Genomic DNA, 16434 nt, shown 5'->3' with positions numbered 1-16434 from the left:
TGGTAGTTTGCTTGCTAAAGTTCTGATTGGTTTGAGTTGCCACAAAAAAGTTTGCCCCTTTTTTGCATGCTATATAGTATACATCAAGCAAGAGTCATCATATTGTTAATACTCCAAAAGATTCTTTGGTCAAGGTACTGAAAAGGATGGATAATTATAGGAATTTATTCACCATAAGGTTAGATATGTTTTTCTTTTTATGGCAAGCATGAAGGAATGGATACTGGAGAAATAAGTTGACATAACTCAATGGAACAGTGGTAGATATGCTTTGCTATTGTATAGGCGGTCGACATTGATAGGTTTGAATTCTGTCACTTAACATTACCTCACCAACTTAAACTGTTACTCTTCACTAGTGATTACTATGCTTCTGGAGGCCAATGCCACTAAGATAAATCAGTGTTTTCATGCGTCCTTGAAGATACGGCATTGAGCACTATATGTTTGGGTTACAAAGGCAGTTGTATCACATTCACGGTACATATTACGATGCCATGGTTTAATTAATTTTCATGTATATACAAACATATCAGAAAAGTCATAATGTTCTAGGCCTCTGATGCAGTTGTGTTTTGCAGTCGTTTTCATGATCACACTTGATGGAATGGCCTAGAATACTTGGCTCATGTTAATAGTAATTTAGGTTTCGTATGTTGTTTATCTAACAGAAAGACTTCGAATGTTTGTCATGTATATATTATGTCGTCCGCGATGGAATTGATTCTTACTAAACACTTTTCGGCATATCTAGAATAGTTCAAAACATATTAGGGTTTTTATACAATTTATGCTTATTTATACTTAGGACACCTGTACAAAGCTTCAATGAATGATGGTTATTCATTTATGAGGTTCATATATAATGAACATAGTCTTATGTCAGAGAAAAATATAAAATATAATAATATTTGAAATTGTACATGTCTTACTTGTCATGTTCATGTGTGTTGTGTCCTGCTATAAAATTTATCAGACCAGTGTATTTGTATCGTGTCATGGCTATGAGCATGCTTCATAGCTTATCATCGTCTAAAACAAATCAACTTTTCTGTGGTGTATGACTTGAATCCAATGCCGAAAAGGCTGAGAGGCTTTTTTTTTTCTTCTATTTTTTTAACCGCAGCTTTTGTGTCTAATGTTGAAGTTTTAGTCTTTTGTACACCATGGAAGATACTCTCTAGTCTCTTCATTGTTTCCACTTGTAGTTGAGGTTTGAAATTTAGCCTTTCAGTTCTCTTTCGCTTAATCCTGTAAGATGGCATGTGATGTAAATATTCATATCTTTGCTATTTGTATTTGTTCACTATGGCCAATGTGACGTTGTGATTGATGCTGTCATTTGTTCGACTTGATTAAATGAGTTAATTTGTTCATCTATAAGCTTTGCTGCTTATCACATATGTGCCCACCGATGGCCAACTAATATTTATTTCAAAAGGGAAGTCATAGGTTGTGATAAAGACACGGGTGGCAATTGCCAATTTTTCGCTTTTCGAATATATATCATTTTGTTTCCTGTTATGTTCATTAGAGCGGCCTCAAGGCAGGCTTAACTGCTATCATTTTGAGACTAAATTGTTTGGCGGAGAAGAAAGCCAAGGTAGTCCGTTTTGCCGAACTAGTGTGTTTAATGCACCAGAAAAATTGATCAAGTTGTTGAAGTGATCAGATGAAGTGTTTCATAAGACGAGAAGAACGCTATGATTTTGTTATGATTTACTATTGGCTGATAGAATCTTTCCATACCTTGAAGACCAAGGGGGCATTGTGTGGTTTGTGAGTGGCAAAGAGATTTTTCTTATAATATTAACTTATAGGATTGCAACCTTTTAGAGCAGTAATACATTGTTAGAAGAGCAACTGGTGCCAAAACAAGATTCAAGATATAAATGGACACTATTTCTTGAATGTTTTAGTAGAGTGTCATGATCTCATGATTTGGTAGTTGTGGTTCTTGAAAGTAGAACAAAAGGGAGCCAAGTAGTTCTATGTGCTACCAAGGTTTTAGTTTCACTCCGAGATCTGTACTGGTTCGACCACAAAGATCGGTATGGGACTGGCATGGCACCGGCGTATCAACACATGGTACACTGGCATATTGGTTGGCACGGACCAAATAAAAAGAGGGAAAGAAGAGAGGAGGGCTATTGATGGTCAACAGTTGTTGATAGCTATTTTGGCTATCGATAACCCTGCTATTGACAATCAACAGCCTGCCAATAATCGTCCAGATTAAAAAATAAAAAACCGGCTACGAATGGACCGTGAAATTGCCTGGTTTGAGTGCTGGTTCCTGGTCAGACCGGTAAATACCAGTCTGGCTGGTCTTTTGAATCTTGGTTGCTATACTTGAAGAACTTTTACTAATCAAGCTTATATAGAAATCTTAGCATCCAAAATTATAATCAACATAGTTACTAATATATCTGATGCATATAAGGAACTTAATACCAAATGAGTGTAACTATGATGAGTTACTTTCCGCATGCTTTCTTTTTTTGTTGAAACAAGAAGGATTTGTGTGGAAATAACAGTAGATTAGAACCAATTATGGAGTTCTCAACTTCACTGTGGATATTAGCATACAAGTGGTGCTCCAAAAGTCTGTCATCTCTGCTTAGCTTATATGGCAGATCTTTAAGTTGCTTGTAGCAGGGACAGACTGATGAATTGAAGCAGAGGTATGCCTTCATATTACTTGGGCATTCTTCTGATCATCTCTGAGAGTTCATTGTGTAGTTTTATGAGTTTATATGATGCTTTGCCTATTTTCCATGTGTATAAGCATGGGAAGATGATGAGGAACTGATGTCACAGGAAACATCCATGACTTGATAAGAAAATGTTTGATGAGATGCAGAGCTCTACAAGTCTCCTAGGATTAGACATACACAAAGTAGAAAAAGAAAGAAGTCATGACCATTTGTTCACTTCATTTTTAACCCTGCCTGGTGATAGCTCTTCTCTCACTGAAGTACATTTGTTCACTTCAATGCTGTTTTATTGTTTTGTACATATTTGATCAATTAATTGATAATAGGAACAAATGTTATCACTGTTTGTATATGTAAATAAATAATTATATGCTGCATTAGAGGGATACATGCAGTTGGCTCAACATATCTGAAGCTGAAAGGAGACAATCTATATTGGTGTTGTGTTCTTCCCTCTTTGTTTACCTTGGTTTGACTTTGTTGACTAATCTTTCTTCTTATTGTCATTGTTAGGCCTCTTTCAATCTTTAAGAATTGGCTTCACTTCATGCATATTCTCCTTCATGTATGAAAGTGCTGCCTTGAGAGACACATCATTTCAGCAGGTCATCAACATGTGCATGCATGACTTTGTGCAATCAAGATGAGTCAAAATAATTTTTTTCTAAAAAATAAAAAATTCTATCATATCAAATAATATTTACATATGGATTCAGAACATGAGATTTATTATTTATATAATAATGCATTTATCAATTTGAATGTCTCAGTCAAAAAAATATTTAAAGTATTTTATGTATTTAATTTTTTTTTTAATTATTATTTAAAATAAACTTTAAAATCCTACTCCTTTTACTAGCAAAAAATAATTTAAATTAGCCATTCTAAAAGACTAATATGTCCTATTAATGAGGAGCCTAACACCAATACCCAAATTAAAAAGGCTAGATAATTATTATTTTATTGAAATTAAATCATCATGAAAGATTGCTTGAATCAAATCTGATGAAAGATGAGAAAGGTTTTATTTTAATTGGGCTCCGCCTCGCTTCCTCTCTCACCACACACGGGTAGGAGAAACGGGTAATTCGAAGACTGGGTGTGAATAAAGTTTCGCTAGCCATCACGCCGCCGCCATTATTAGTTCTCGAGCCCTCCCGACGCAATGACTAATTTGCCCTGCGAAGCCTAATGGCATTCTGGTAATCCTATCACCTATAAATTGAGGCAGTCGCGGTTAAAGGCGCGTTCCGGCAAGCCAAGCCGCTGTTGATTTGCCGGAGCCTTTTCCGTTGCGGTAAGATTTCTTCTTCTTAATCTCATCTCCTTGTTGTTTGATAGTTATCTCTTGATCTACGCAATCGTGTTTCAGTTTATGCGTGAAATCATTGATCCTGTCGATTGTTTATTGTTCTTGCGTTGTGGTTTGGGGGTTTTAGGTTCGCTTATTTTGTTTGTCAAAGGTGGATCGATGAAAAGAGATTGTTTCGGTTGTCTGATACGATACATGATGATACCATTTTCAGGGTTTCCGACGAACCGGCATTTTTCATTGTCTAGCTATTTGATATCATCGGATTTTTCCGGATGTCGTATATTTCTTAATTCTATGCGTTAAAGATAAAATGATCAAAAATACACTTTTCAGTGGATCAAGTGATTCTGATATTGCGTGGAACAGTATTGCGAACTACGTTCTATGTGAATTTCTAATCCTTGTTTTCACCAGTCTCAAAATGCGTGGAAAGTTTATATCTTTGTTCAGATTTGGACATCTCTGTTTGTGTTTTAATTGTAATGCCCTTTTACCATTTTGAGATGGGTAGCATCCGTCGGAGAATTGCAATAATATTTCTAGACTGGTCACTTATGTGTTATTATATGCATTTATGGACGGTTCGTGTACAAGATTATGTTACTCGATTGCTGAAACCGAATGATGATATATCTGTTTAATGGTTTTTAAAAACATTTTATAATGTGTGTCTCCTGCTATGGTGTAGCAAAACCTATTTCGTAAATTTCTGGGCGTCTGCTGCCTTGGATATATCATTAGCTTCCTTGTGAAATTATTATTTAGTAATGCAGAAAGTACAATATGAAATTAGAACTTCCTTGTATCGTGGAAAAGAAGTCTGATGAAGGTTATTAGTATACTTAATATTCTTTGGCCAAAGATAACGTTATGCTTTGGTTTCTTTCACATGGAAAAACTTCAATTACTTTGTTCCTGTTATTTCCAACCCTTCTCCATTTTGTTTCCTCATAGTGGCCCTTCTTCCTTTTTGGCCTTCATTTCATTGACCTCATCCTTTCTCCGATTCCGTGTACTTATCTTTATCCTCTTTTGCTTCTATTTTTTCTCTCCTACTATGCCATTTAACATTATGCTTCATGATGCTATTTGAACTCTTGTGGTTATAGTTAAGAAGGGTATTTGGTATATGAGCAGCATAGTTGGATGGTATAATCTGTTGGCTATAGTAATGTTGTTTTGCACAATTTTTTTATTTATAGCATTCAGTATCAATTTTAATAATATCTTCAAACATTTCTGGAGAGGTTCTGATTTGTTTTATATACTTAGTGAGTAAATATCTTTTTTTTTTTTTTTTTTTTTTTCATTTTGAGGTATAATTTATGCATTGTGAAAGCAGTAATAATTGCTTAACCGAATTGATGCTTGTAAATTTTGTAGGAAACTTGGTCTAAGATTTTAGATTGTGTCATTATGTACCAATAGGTTCTGGTACTCTGTTACTACTATGTTAATGCTTCTAAATAGTTCATTGGAACATGTCTGCAAAAGAAAGAACAGAAATTTGTTGAAGATCCATGGTATTAAGACTGATTGTGTTTGGTGATACTTCTATAATAATTCATTTCCATTCACTTTTCTTGGGAGTGTGCTACAATGGTCCTATGTTTTTCTTGAGTATATTTGATCTTTTGTAAATAAATTTTCAGTTTGTTTTTTGTCATTTCGTCAATATTAATTGGCTAACTGTCAGTCAAAGGTCTTGAGTTTTGAAGTTGATATCAAAGATGATATCCTTGCTTGACCTTTTCATGTTCTTTGTTCAGCAAGAAATAAGCAATGGGAAATGAGAAGGTTCACATTAACATTGTGGTCATTGGCCATGTCGATTCTGGAAAATCTACAACAACTGGACATCTCATCTACAAACTTGGTGGTATTGACAAGTGTGTCATCGAGATATTTGAGAAGGAAGCTGCTGAAATGAACAAGAGATCTTTCAAGTATGCCTGGGTGCTCGACAAGCTTAAAGCTGAGCGAGAGCGTGGCATCACCATTGATATTGCTTTGTGGAAATTTGAGACCACAAAGTACTATTGCACAGTCATTGATGCTCCTGGCCATCGTGATTTCATTAAGAACATGATTACAGGAACTTCTCAGGCTGATTGTGCTGTTCTCATCATCGACTCCACAACTGGTGGATTTGAAGCAGGTATATCAAAGGATGGTCAGACCCGTGAGCATGCTCTTCTTGCTTTCACTCTTGGTGTCAAACAGATGATATGCTGCTGCAACAAAGTATTGTCTGTGATTGTGTTGTGGTAGACATTGATGTCTTTGTTATTGAAAATTTGGTACCTAAAGATGTTTCTTTCTTACAGATGGATGCCACAATTCCCAAATACTCAAAGGCACGATGATGAAATTGTCAAGGAGGTCTCATCCTACTTGAAGAAAGTTGGCTACAACCCTGAGAAGATTCCTTTTGTCCCCATATCTGGTTTTGAAGGTGATAATATGATTGAGAGGTTCACCAACCTTGACTGGCACAAGGGCCCAACTCTCCTTGATGCCCTCGACATGATTTATGAGCCCAAGCGTCCAACGGACAAGCCCCTTCGTCTTCCCCTGCAGGATGTCTACAAGATTGGAGGCATCGGAACTGTGCCTGTTGGTCGTGTTGAACTGGAATCCTGAAGCCAGGTATGGTCGTCACCTTTGGTCCCATGGGACTCACAACTGAAGTCAAGTCTGTGGAGATGCACCATGAGGCACTCCAAGAAGCGTTACCTGGCGACAACGTTGGCTTCAATGTCAAGAATGTTGATGTGAAGGATTTGAAACGTGGTTATGTTGCCTCAAACTCAAAGGCAGACCCAACAAAGGAGGCTGCCAGCTTCACCTCACAAGTTATCATCATGAACCATCCAGGTCAAATTGGGATTGGTTATGCTCCTGTATTGGATTGCCACGCCTCTCACATTGCAGTCAAATTTGCTGAGTTGCTAACCAAGATCGACAGGCGATCTGGCAAGGCGCTGGAAAAGGAGCCCAAGTTTCTTAAGAATGGTGATGCAGGTTTTGTAAAGATGATTCCCTCTAAGCCGATGGTGGTGGAGACCTTCTCCGAGTACCCTCCTCTGGGTAGGTTCGCTGTAAGAGACATGAGACAGACTGTTGCTGTAGGTGTCATCAAGAGTGTGGAGAAGAAGGATCCAACTGGAGCCAAGTTTACAAAAGCAGCACAGAAAAAGAAATGAAAGTGGAATTGTGGATCGCTGCAGTCTGGAGTCATTATCGGTTGTGGTGTTGTGTGTTCATGCCCTTCTCTCGAGGACTCTGCAGGTGTGGTATCTGGACCCAGAACTGGGTTCTCGACAGGCGGCGGCGGGGTTGAAGATCCGGCGTCTATTTTGTTGTTTAATGTCAACTAACGACTTTTCGGAAATATACTAAATGTAAGGACTGTATTGCAGTGACTCGTGTTATTGTCTGGTACTCTTGTTTCCCAAATTTACTTGCTGACTATGCTGCTATAACATATGGATTTCCAGTATTTAGTCGACAGGAGGCGGCAGCGTCTATTTTGTTGTTTAATGTCAACTAACGAGTTTTCGGAAATCTACTAAATGTAAGGACTGTATTGCAGTGACTTGTGTTATTGTCTGGTACTCTGTTTCATAAATTTACTTGCTGACTATGATGCTGTAACATATGGATTTCCAGTATTTAGCGAAGTAGGATCTGAATCTTATTTGCTCAGCCTTTTTGTTTGTTGGATCTCTACTCTTAGGGTCTAAATGAAGTTGGTTCTATAGATCTGTCACCATAGTTACTTTCCAACTGTGCTCCTCTTATTTCAAGAACATATGATGATAGGTATCGTCATGACATAATATATATTTGTTATTTTTTTTTTTTCTGTATTTTGTAACAGCAGAATTCATCGATGAAGCTATCACTCGTCAAGATTCTAATTCATTGCTGTGCTATGCTATTTGAACATGAAATATTCATGACAACTACTATATGATCTCTCTCGGAAAAAGACACTAGCAAATCAAATTAAACATCCATCACATCAGTTCTTGACTAACACAAGAGGAAGATTCCGTGTCCCAACCATTCTTATCAGCTTCGTACACGTGTCCGGTTAATGTGATGCCACATCAACACCAGCCACTATTAGTCAAAATAGTCATTTAAACATGTGAATTCTATTTCTAATGAAAGGTATGACCCAATCGACCTACATCCAATGCATGTAACCATTGCAAGAAAATAAACATTATAATCATTGATTGTAGTACAATTTTTTTTTTTTTTGTTGTCTTAAATAAAAAAACTCCCACTTTCTTTTTCTCCCATATTTCTATTTCCTTTGTCTCCTTTCTTATCTTTCTCAATTCTCATAGTCTCTCTTTCCACTAAGACTCCAATCTCAGTCTCATCTCCACATGTGACAAGGAGGCAAACATCCAAGGTGGTCCCTGCGGTTGATGTCCAAAGGCCTTCTGCCACATCGCCAACTCGAGCGGGACCCGCCATGAACCTCATCGTTCTTTTTCTTCTCGGACCATCCGATTAATATATGTCTTTCATGTTCCGTCAATCGAGACCATCCGATTAATTTATAGGAGAGACTCGGTCCATCAATTACAAATTAATGCTGCCGACCTCCTACCAAAAGCGTCCGTCATCACTGTCAAATCAATTGGCACAAAGGACAACATTTGCTGGTTCGTGTCACAGAGCAATGATAACCTCGTCGCATTCCAAGACAACTCTCGGTCATGAGAACGTGGATTGGAATGTGACCGACGAATTTGATTTCACCTCCGTGTATTTTACCTACGTGATTGCATTTGTGGAACTTTAATCTCGATCGTTCGTTCGCGGGTGCTGGGACGTCTCTCGTGGCACAATCAAGTGTGTGTGTGGATCTCAAAGTAAGATGAAGGTAGATCAACGGCGTAGATCTGTTCTCCGCTCTTTTAATGCTCCCCGACACCTGCTCTCCGCTCTCTCACATTCTTCTTCTTGGAGAGAGAGAGAGAGAGAGAGAGAGAGAGAAGAAGCGTCGATGATGTTCATGGGGAAGCAACCGGGGACGCCGATGAGACGGGCACCGAGCTCGACGGAGTTCTCCCCCTCCGTCCTCTTCGATGTCGGGGGCCCTCGGCCGTCCGATCACAACGCGATAGTTCACTACCTTCAGCCGAGGGAGGCGGCGCAGGTGGAGTCCATTCCGTCGCCCCGCAGCGGGGTGCACAGTGGGAGGTCTGGCGACGGGACGGCGCCCTTCTTGAGGGCCTGCGGCCTCTGCAACCGCCGCCTCGGGCCTGGCCGGGATATATACATGTATAGGTACTGCTCTCTATCACTTCTTCTCGCAACCAAAATGTTGCCAATATTTTCGAGTCAAAAGATCGTCTTTTTTCCTTCTCATGGGATTGATTATTGTGGTTCGGGGTGGAAGGCGAAGCTTAGATTCATCTTTTGATTAATGTTCATGAACTACTAGGATTCATGATTTTTATTCTCAAAATTTAAAATCTATTTGATGTTTTTGAGGAAAATTGTGGTGATAATAGCGTGAAACTTATCTCCTTCCAAAGCTCAATATTTCTTATTCGTTGATGGTTTGGGGCAGAAATCGAGAATGAGTCTTGGGAGATCTCTTAATGAGGTTGAATCCTTTAGTGTATTGCTCCAATCTTGCAATTGATTATATATGCGTATGTCATTCTACCTTTTCATTTGATTTATTTCTTTATAATTGGTTTCAAATTCATATCTCTGAATTTTGTAGTATAAAGTCCTTTTTATTTAGAAAAAAATAATATTCTATTTTGATCATAGTACCTAAAATTATATGCTGTAGATGAGACAATATCTACTGATTTGCATTATTCTTAATACATCAAAATTACAAATTGACATTACTTTCACACATCTTTGTTGCCTTCTCTTGGTGTTGATCATATGAGTGTTTAGGACCTTAAATTTTCTCAGCGAATTTAGATTCTTTATTAGAAAAAACATTTATGTGTGAGATAAAGATTGAAAGAGGAAAAAGAACAGAAAACTACAAATAATCTCATTGTATTGGCATTCAATCTTATGTATGTTAGTCAGGAATTTTACTGGGCTTAAATTCTCAATATTTTTGCATGCATGCTAACTCAAATAGTGTTATGAGTGTGGGATCCTTCATATGTTGCAGGGGTGAAATAGCCTTCTGCAGCCTCGAGTGTCGCCAGCTACAGATGAATCTGGATGAGGAGAAAGAGAAGTGTGCTCTCTCTGACCACTCTAAAGAATAGTCCCCTGGAAATGACTTGCTCCAGCCAATCATATGGTGGAGGAACTGCCACTTGATTTTGTTGTGGATAAACTGTATATAAAATATTCAGTGGCTGTGCTGCAGATGCTATGCTGCAATCAAATACATGTAAATTCTCATGGTTTTCCAGCATCATTGTCAGAAGAGGAGAAGAAATGTAAACTTGATGATATAATATTTTCTTTTGTAGCTTTTTTTGGTGTATATGAGAAGTGACGAGATCCTACACTGCATTGTAAATTCCCTTTTTTTCCCCCTCTAATAGAATGGAATGCAATCTTGCTTTACTTCTGATTAATATTAGTATCAGATGACTGTTTTATTCATGATCAAGTAAAATGCTTTTTTTTAGCTTCTAGTTTATTAAGATTTGATTATAATTTAATGAGCTTGAACTTTTGGATTGTATTAGCATTATGTATATAAATAGTTTTCATGTATATCAACCTTTACCAAGTTTAAGAATGTGATCACCACTATAAAAAAATAGATAGAAAATTAGCACATAATCTTTATTGGTGATATCAACACTTTGTGTTTAATTAAGTCCACAAGTTTGGGATGTGATAGAATAATTTGATGCCTTCATTATGTTCCATAAGAACCTGCAAGATATGATGCTCACCATGATATATTTTCTTTTACTTATGACTAGTCCTTAAATATATGCACTAAAATATGTCTAACTTTATTTGGCTGAAATGCTTTTACTAATTTTTTATTAAACATAATTATATGAACACAATATCTAAACTTAACAAGTTTATCAATCTCATAATTTAATGAAATAAACAATTGGTAAGGTCATTAAGTTGGAAGGTTTCAAACTTGATGACATGATCTCCAATCACATAATGCTATTTCTTAATCTAACAAAGTAAATAAACAAGCAAATGAGAAGATGCACTAGATTATGAAGATGGATTTCCTACAAGATATAAAAGATAGATTCTCTAAACAACATGACAATATTTCCAGAGACTACTACTACATGGAATAGATATTATTTGTCATGTTTCATGTCATAAAATTATTTTGCCTGGTGACATTATTAATACTTTTGAGATGTAGAATGACTTCCCAATGATGTGAATCCTTGGAAAGACCAATCAAAGTGACCACTAGTCTATTGATTGAGTGCTTAAATTAAGGGAAAGAAGAAAGATGAGATAGCAAATCCACAACCCAAACTTTATCTCTCTTTACTCCATCATTCTAAATCCACACCTCCAGAGTGTTAAGATCACATAATATTGAAGGCTACAAATGTTGCAGATTGTAGATTTGATGTGTTAACTTTTACCAAAATCACTCCTTCTTATACAAATATATACATGCTAATAAAAAATAACATACAATCAACTTGTAATTGCATATTCTCAGAGGGAAAGAAATCAGTTGATTATTTAAGCAGTAAAATGAAACCACTTCAGACAAAAAAAAAACAATTACTTTATGTCTATTCCTTATTATCTTTTTCCCACAAAAAAAGGATTTGTTTTTACATTGCTGAAAAAAAAGGATTTGTGTTTATGCAGTTAATGCATCTAAGCAAACAAAGCTATTTAACTCTAATAATCAATGGACATAAGAATCACATAATGCCCAAATTGATGAGGAAATTGTAATCAGAACAATGTATGATAATTGAAGCTACACTGGAAATTGGCTTTGACTTTGAACAGTGTTTGGTCCTCCACATTAAGATGATTTAGACAAGACATTTCCTAACTTAAACACTTATTTACTAGAAATTATCTTAATCACTAAAAAAATTAAAACAAAAAAGTTGAAAATATATTGGGATGTGGCCCAAATTTTACATATTTATTCTTACAAATGTTGAAAATAACATATTTGCTCCTATAAATTCTACCACATGTCTTCGTTCATATATATATATATATATATATCATGTCTGTCGATATTCATGTTAAAAAATATAGTTAACCATTAGAATTCATATGAGTTTAAAATATAAAAAAATATTCTACTACGTATTAATTCTCGTATGTAGAGATCTAAAGAGGATAATATGACATCTTACATTTAAATATTTAAATAAATTATTTTTAATATAAATCCTCATTTCTTAAGTCGGAGTAATCTTACCATCAGAAATATTATTATTATTATTATATATATGTATATATATATATATATATATATATATATATATATATATATATATATATATATATATATATATATATATATATATATAAACTTTGGAGGGATATATGTGCAAGTTTTCCTAACATTAAAGCCCACGAGTTTGAGATAGAGTGGCGAGAGAACAGAGCCATGGCCATCTCCGCGTTATCTGTTGCGGTTTCTAATCCTCGCCTCCTCCCCTCGCTTCCCAAATCGCACAAAGCGCCGCCTTTCCTCGCGAGGAGCGCCTCCCCCCTTCAACTGTCCCTCCCTGCGCCTTCTCTCCCCGTTGGCGACCCTGCGGAGGCGGCGGCCACCGCCTCCACCTCCTCATCCTCTTCCTTCTTGGCACCGGTGCCATCCACCAATAGGCGGCTGTTCGGGGTGGGAGTCGGTATTTTGGCGGCCTCTTCGTTCGCATCCGATGCTAGTGCCACCAGAATAGAATACTACGCCACTGTAGGTGAGCCACTTTGTGACATGAGCTTTGCGAGGTCCGGCCTTGGTTACTGTGACGTCGCAATCGGGACCGGCGTCGAGGCACCTCGGGGCGAGCTCATCAACGTGAGTCTAAAAATTCGATCTTGGACGCTTTTGCGCTTCAGCTGCCGTCGAATTTGCAGATGGCTAAAGATGACAACTAAAAGTTCATATGAGATTAGCATATTTTCAGGAAGAAAAATGTAAATATGAGTTCATATCAGATAGCTATTTGATGTTACATTTTTCCGTTTAGCTCGTTCATTAGAAAAATTTTCATGATAAGTTGACGACAAACTACAAATTCAAGCTCATATTCAACTTTAACTCCAATAACATAGAGGATTAGTGTCATGAAGTCCAAAATTGTGGGATGATACATTCTAGCAAACATATGGAAGAGACTAGATCTCTCATAGGGAAATATATATTGTAAATGAGTGCGATGTATGTTTATTATTTTTGTTCAAACTGACAAGGATTTGGAGAGTTCTAGATGTTCTGTCTGGAGATCTCTCCATAAGAATGACAATGAGTTTGGTTACATTAGCATTCATTTATTATCATGATAAATTTGTATTTTGTAACAGGTTCATTATACTGCACGGTTTGCTGATGGCACTGTGTTCGATAGCAGCTATAAGCGTGGAAGACCTCTTACAATGCGTATAGGTGTTGGTAAGGTACGTCTATCAACTAATTGAAATACTGAAGGATGAAAAATGAAGAAGGTTGGACAGCATGAACATTACAGGAAAAAGTGGTTTTGAATGTCGGTACAGGAGAATCACTGACATGTGCATAACTGTCATAAATATTAGATCATTTTTTAGGATGGTATGGTATATGAGATTTTCCGTGTTTCTTGGATCAAATGGTTGCATAGGAGAAATCATGCAACAATCGAGTCTCACAAGGATCAAAATGCAGATCACATGCTGAAACAGATTTTGCTGTTCCATACAAAGAGGAAGCAACTGTGTGAAATCATATATGGTCTAGTAAATCATCAAAGAATAAAGCAATATTATGTAAATATCGACAAAGTTCTAGTCATCTTTCGAACTGATCAATAAGAGGTCAAAAGATAAAAATGATGTAGAAGTATAAAGGTTTTGAACTTTTGCTCTTAGGAAATATATCATTACCAGCCCAATGTTACTTGTTTATATTTACAAAAGCGGAACATAGTGTAGACAAAAGTAAATAGTCATGTTATGGCTACAGACAGATAAGCATTGCAACAATTGTTTCTGCAACATTTATCCATGTTATAGAAAATTAACATTTCATATTTACATAGAAAGGAGAAGATAGAATAAAACCACAAGAACTGGTGAAATTCTGCATTTGTAAATAAATTTTAGATTTTTTAGTTTAAACTATCCTATGTCTGCAGTTAATTGTAGGCATAGTTTTTTCGTGTTTCTGACTGATCGTTGACACCATAATCTCAAATGCTCACTTTTTATGATTTGCTCATTTGTCTATCTTACTTAAAGGTCCTACCAGGACTCGATCAGGGAATTCTAGGTGGTGGTGGTGTACCCCCAATGCTTGTTGGTATGTCATCGACTAAGCAAGCCTTGAGACTTTTAGCTTCTTCCTATCTATGTGCATTCTTGGTTTCTCAGACATGTTGTTCATCTCTTAACACTTCCAGGGGGTAAGCGTAAACTTCTCATACCGCCATTGTTAGCTTATGGGCCAGAACCAGCAGGATGCTTTCAAGGTAAACTTCCACATTTTCAATCGTAATATCTTAACGTTTTCATTTATGTGTTGAAACAAGATTATTCGCGTGATTGTAATGTTCTAGAACTGTAATCCTGTGTATGGACTCAGATTTTACGGTTCAAATGTTCATGACAGTAATTTGCTTGAAGATTGGTAGATGATTTAGTGACTGCATCTTAGTAATGGTAGTAACTGCATTATTTGATTGTCACTCTTTTGTGACCATTTCCTCGCAAATTCTCCATTCATCCTATATAAAATGGCCTAATTTGGGAAGCCTAGTATATAACTTTTCCCTAGTGTAAGTTGTCCTGTCTGCAGCACTACTAAAAAGATGGTTGTTGCTTGTAGCAACTTGACTTATTATTATTATTATTATTATTATTATTAACTACTACTACTACTATGATTGTGAGAAGTTTAATTTGTATGCTAATTTTTTTTAATCTGTTCTCATTAAATCTTATTAGAACATGATAAAATAAAATATCAGGTCTGTTGAAACTTTGGAAGGTTTGCTGAAGTCTCAGTAATTTCCTTGGCCCAAGTATGTAATCTGAACATGAAGAGTTCACAAATAATGTCTTTCTAGTTTAGTGATCTCACAAGTAGAAAGTTTGTCCTCCATTATACTTAAACTATGTGGTGAAATCCCAATCATGACAGTTGCATGGTATTATAGATGAAATTATTTGAAAACTAATATTGAGTTCGAACATATCCTACTGTCAACAATTTTTTTAATTATGTTTATACTGAATATGCATAATTTCTGTAGGAGATTGCAACATTCCAGCCAATGCAACTCTTCTCTATGACATTCTTTTTGTTGGAGTGTACAAGTAAACATCATTGCAGCAATCTTCATGGCTCCCGGTAAACGAAGGGCTCACTATGCTAGTAGAAGTTCTGTACTTTTATTTCCTTCTTCACTAATATCTACAATTCTTTAGATTGTTACTCATGACAAAGGCAGCAGAACAAGATTTATTGTAAGCAGAGCGAAACAAGTTGCTTTGAAGCTCACTTCTGTTTTCACAATCTGTTCTTCAGCAGTATCTTCAACCAAATGAAATTTTTTGAACCAGCATTATGTTTTAGTCTTCAGCTTGTATCCTGAATCCTACCCCGGTGATTTATGTACATAGAAACGACAAATCATTTTATGTAAAAGTTGTACTGATGCACCATGAATGATGACAACACTCTATCCTAACTTTGCACAAGAAAATGATAAGCGAATGATGCTTAGCATGCTTTTATCCTTACAGTGTCCATCACTATTCAGAGACTGCACTCATAGCAGATCATTTGTCCTGTTTGAAGCCTGCATCAGTCTCTTTTGTATTTATTTTATTTAATTATATTTATGTAATATCATTTTTTTTCTATTTAACTGGCCTCATGCACTTGAATTACTAACTATTTGTATTCTTTTAATGAGTTTGACACAAATCATTAGGTTTCAAAAATTAAGCAAAATTCTCTGCCGATATGTTTATACATGAATCATAGTGTCTAAAGAGAAATCCCAGTGCCCAGTGTCTAAAGATGTTTCATAATTAACTTCAAAGACATAAAAAAAATTATTTACTATATATATATATATATATATATATATATATATATATATATATATATATATATATATTCACTGTTACCAAATTCCTTCTTGTCTAACCTAGAATGTTCTTTGGAAAAAGTTAGTCATCATGCTCTACCTTCTAAAAACCTGGTTA

General features: G+C 36.2%; 2 protein-coding genes and 1 pseudogene across 2 annotated transcripts; all 3 read left to right on the top strand.

Annotated features, from left to right (window-relative positions):
- Positions 1-3727: 3727 nt before the first annotated feature.
- Positions 3728-7538, top strand: LOC103985343 (elongation factor 1-alpha-like; annotated as a pseudogene).
- A 1471-nt stretch (positions 7539-9009) lies between these two features.
- Positions 9010-10611, top strand: LOC135675153 (FCS-Like Zinc finger 5-like). The gene is made up of 2 exons (XM_065185427.1): positions 9010-9345; positions 10205-10611. Exons 1-2 carry the CDS (start codon positions 9062-9064, stop codon positions 10302-10304), a joined length of 384 nt encoding a protein of 127 aa, XP_065041499.1. The 5' UTR covers positions 9010-9061; the 3' UTR covers positions 10305-10611.
- Positions 10612-12590: 1979 nt separating this feature from the next.
- Positions 12591-15959, top strand: LOC135674515 (photosynthetic NDH subunit of lumenal location 4, chloroplastic-like). Its single transcript, XM_065184444.1, has 6 exons — positions 12591-13042; positions 13549-13641; positions 14461-14521; positions 14622-14690; positions 15474-15571; positions 15649-15959. Exons 1-5 carry the CDS (start codon positions 12629-12631, stop codon positions 15539-15541), a joined length of 705 nt encoding a protein of 234 aa, XP_065040516.1. The 5' UTR covers positions 12591-12628; the 3' UTR covers positions 15542-15571; positions 15649-15959.
- The last annotated feature ends 475 nt before the right edge of the window (positions 15960-16434 follow it).

The sequence above is a fragment of the Musa acuminata genome, chromosome BXJ1-5 (genome assembly GCF_036884655.1).
Source record: "Musa acuminata AAA Group cultivar baxijiao chromosome BXJ1-5, Cavendish_Baxijiao_AAA, whole genome shotgun sequence".
Classification (NCBI taxonomy): Eukaryota; Viridiplantae; Streptophyta; class Magnoliopsida; order Zingiberales; family Musaceae; genus Musa; species Musa acuminata.
The sequence above is the reverse complement of the archived record's forward strand: the minus strand, read 5'-3'. Positions and strand labels throughout refer to the sequence as shown.

Coding starts and splice junctions, on each gene's coding strand:
- LOC135675153 (XM_065185427.1), top strand. CDS start 9,062: ATGATGTTCATGGGGAAGCAACCGGGGACGCCGATGAGACGGGCACCG. Junction 9,346..10,204: donor CGGGATATATACATGTATAG/GTACTGCTCTCT, acceptor CATATGTTGCAG/GGGTGAAATAGCCTTCTGCA.
- LOC135674515 (XM_065184444.1), top strand. CDS start 12,629: ATGGCCATCTCCGCGTTATCTGTTGCGGTTTCTAATCCTCGCCTCCTC. Junction 13,043..13,548: donor CTCGGGGCGAGCTCATCAAC/GTGAGTCTAAAA, acceptor ATTTTGTAACAG/GTTCATTATACTGCACGGTT. Junction 14,522..14,621: donor TGTACCCCCAATGCTTGTTG/GTATGTCATCGA, acceptor TAACACTTCCAG/GGGGTAAGCGTAAACTTCTC.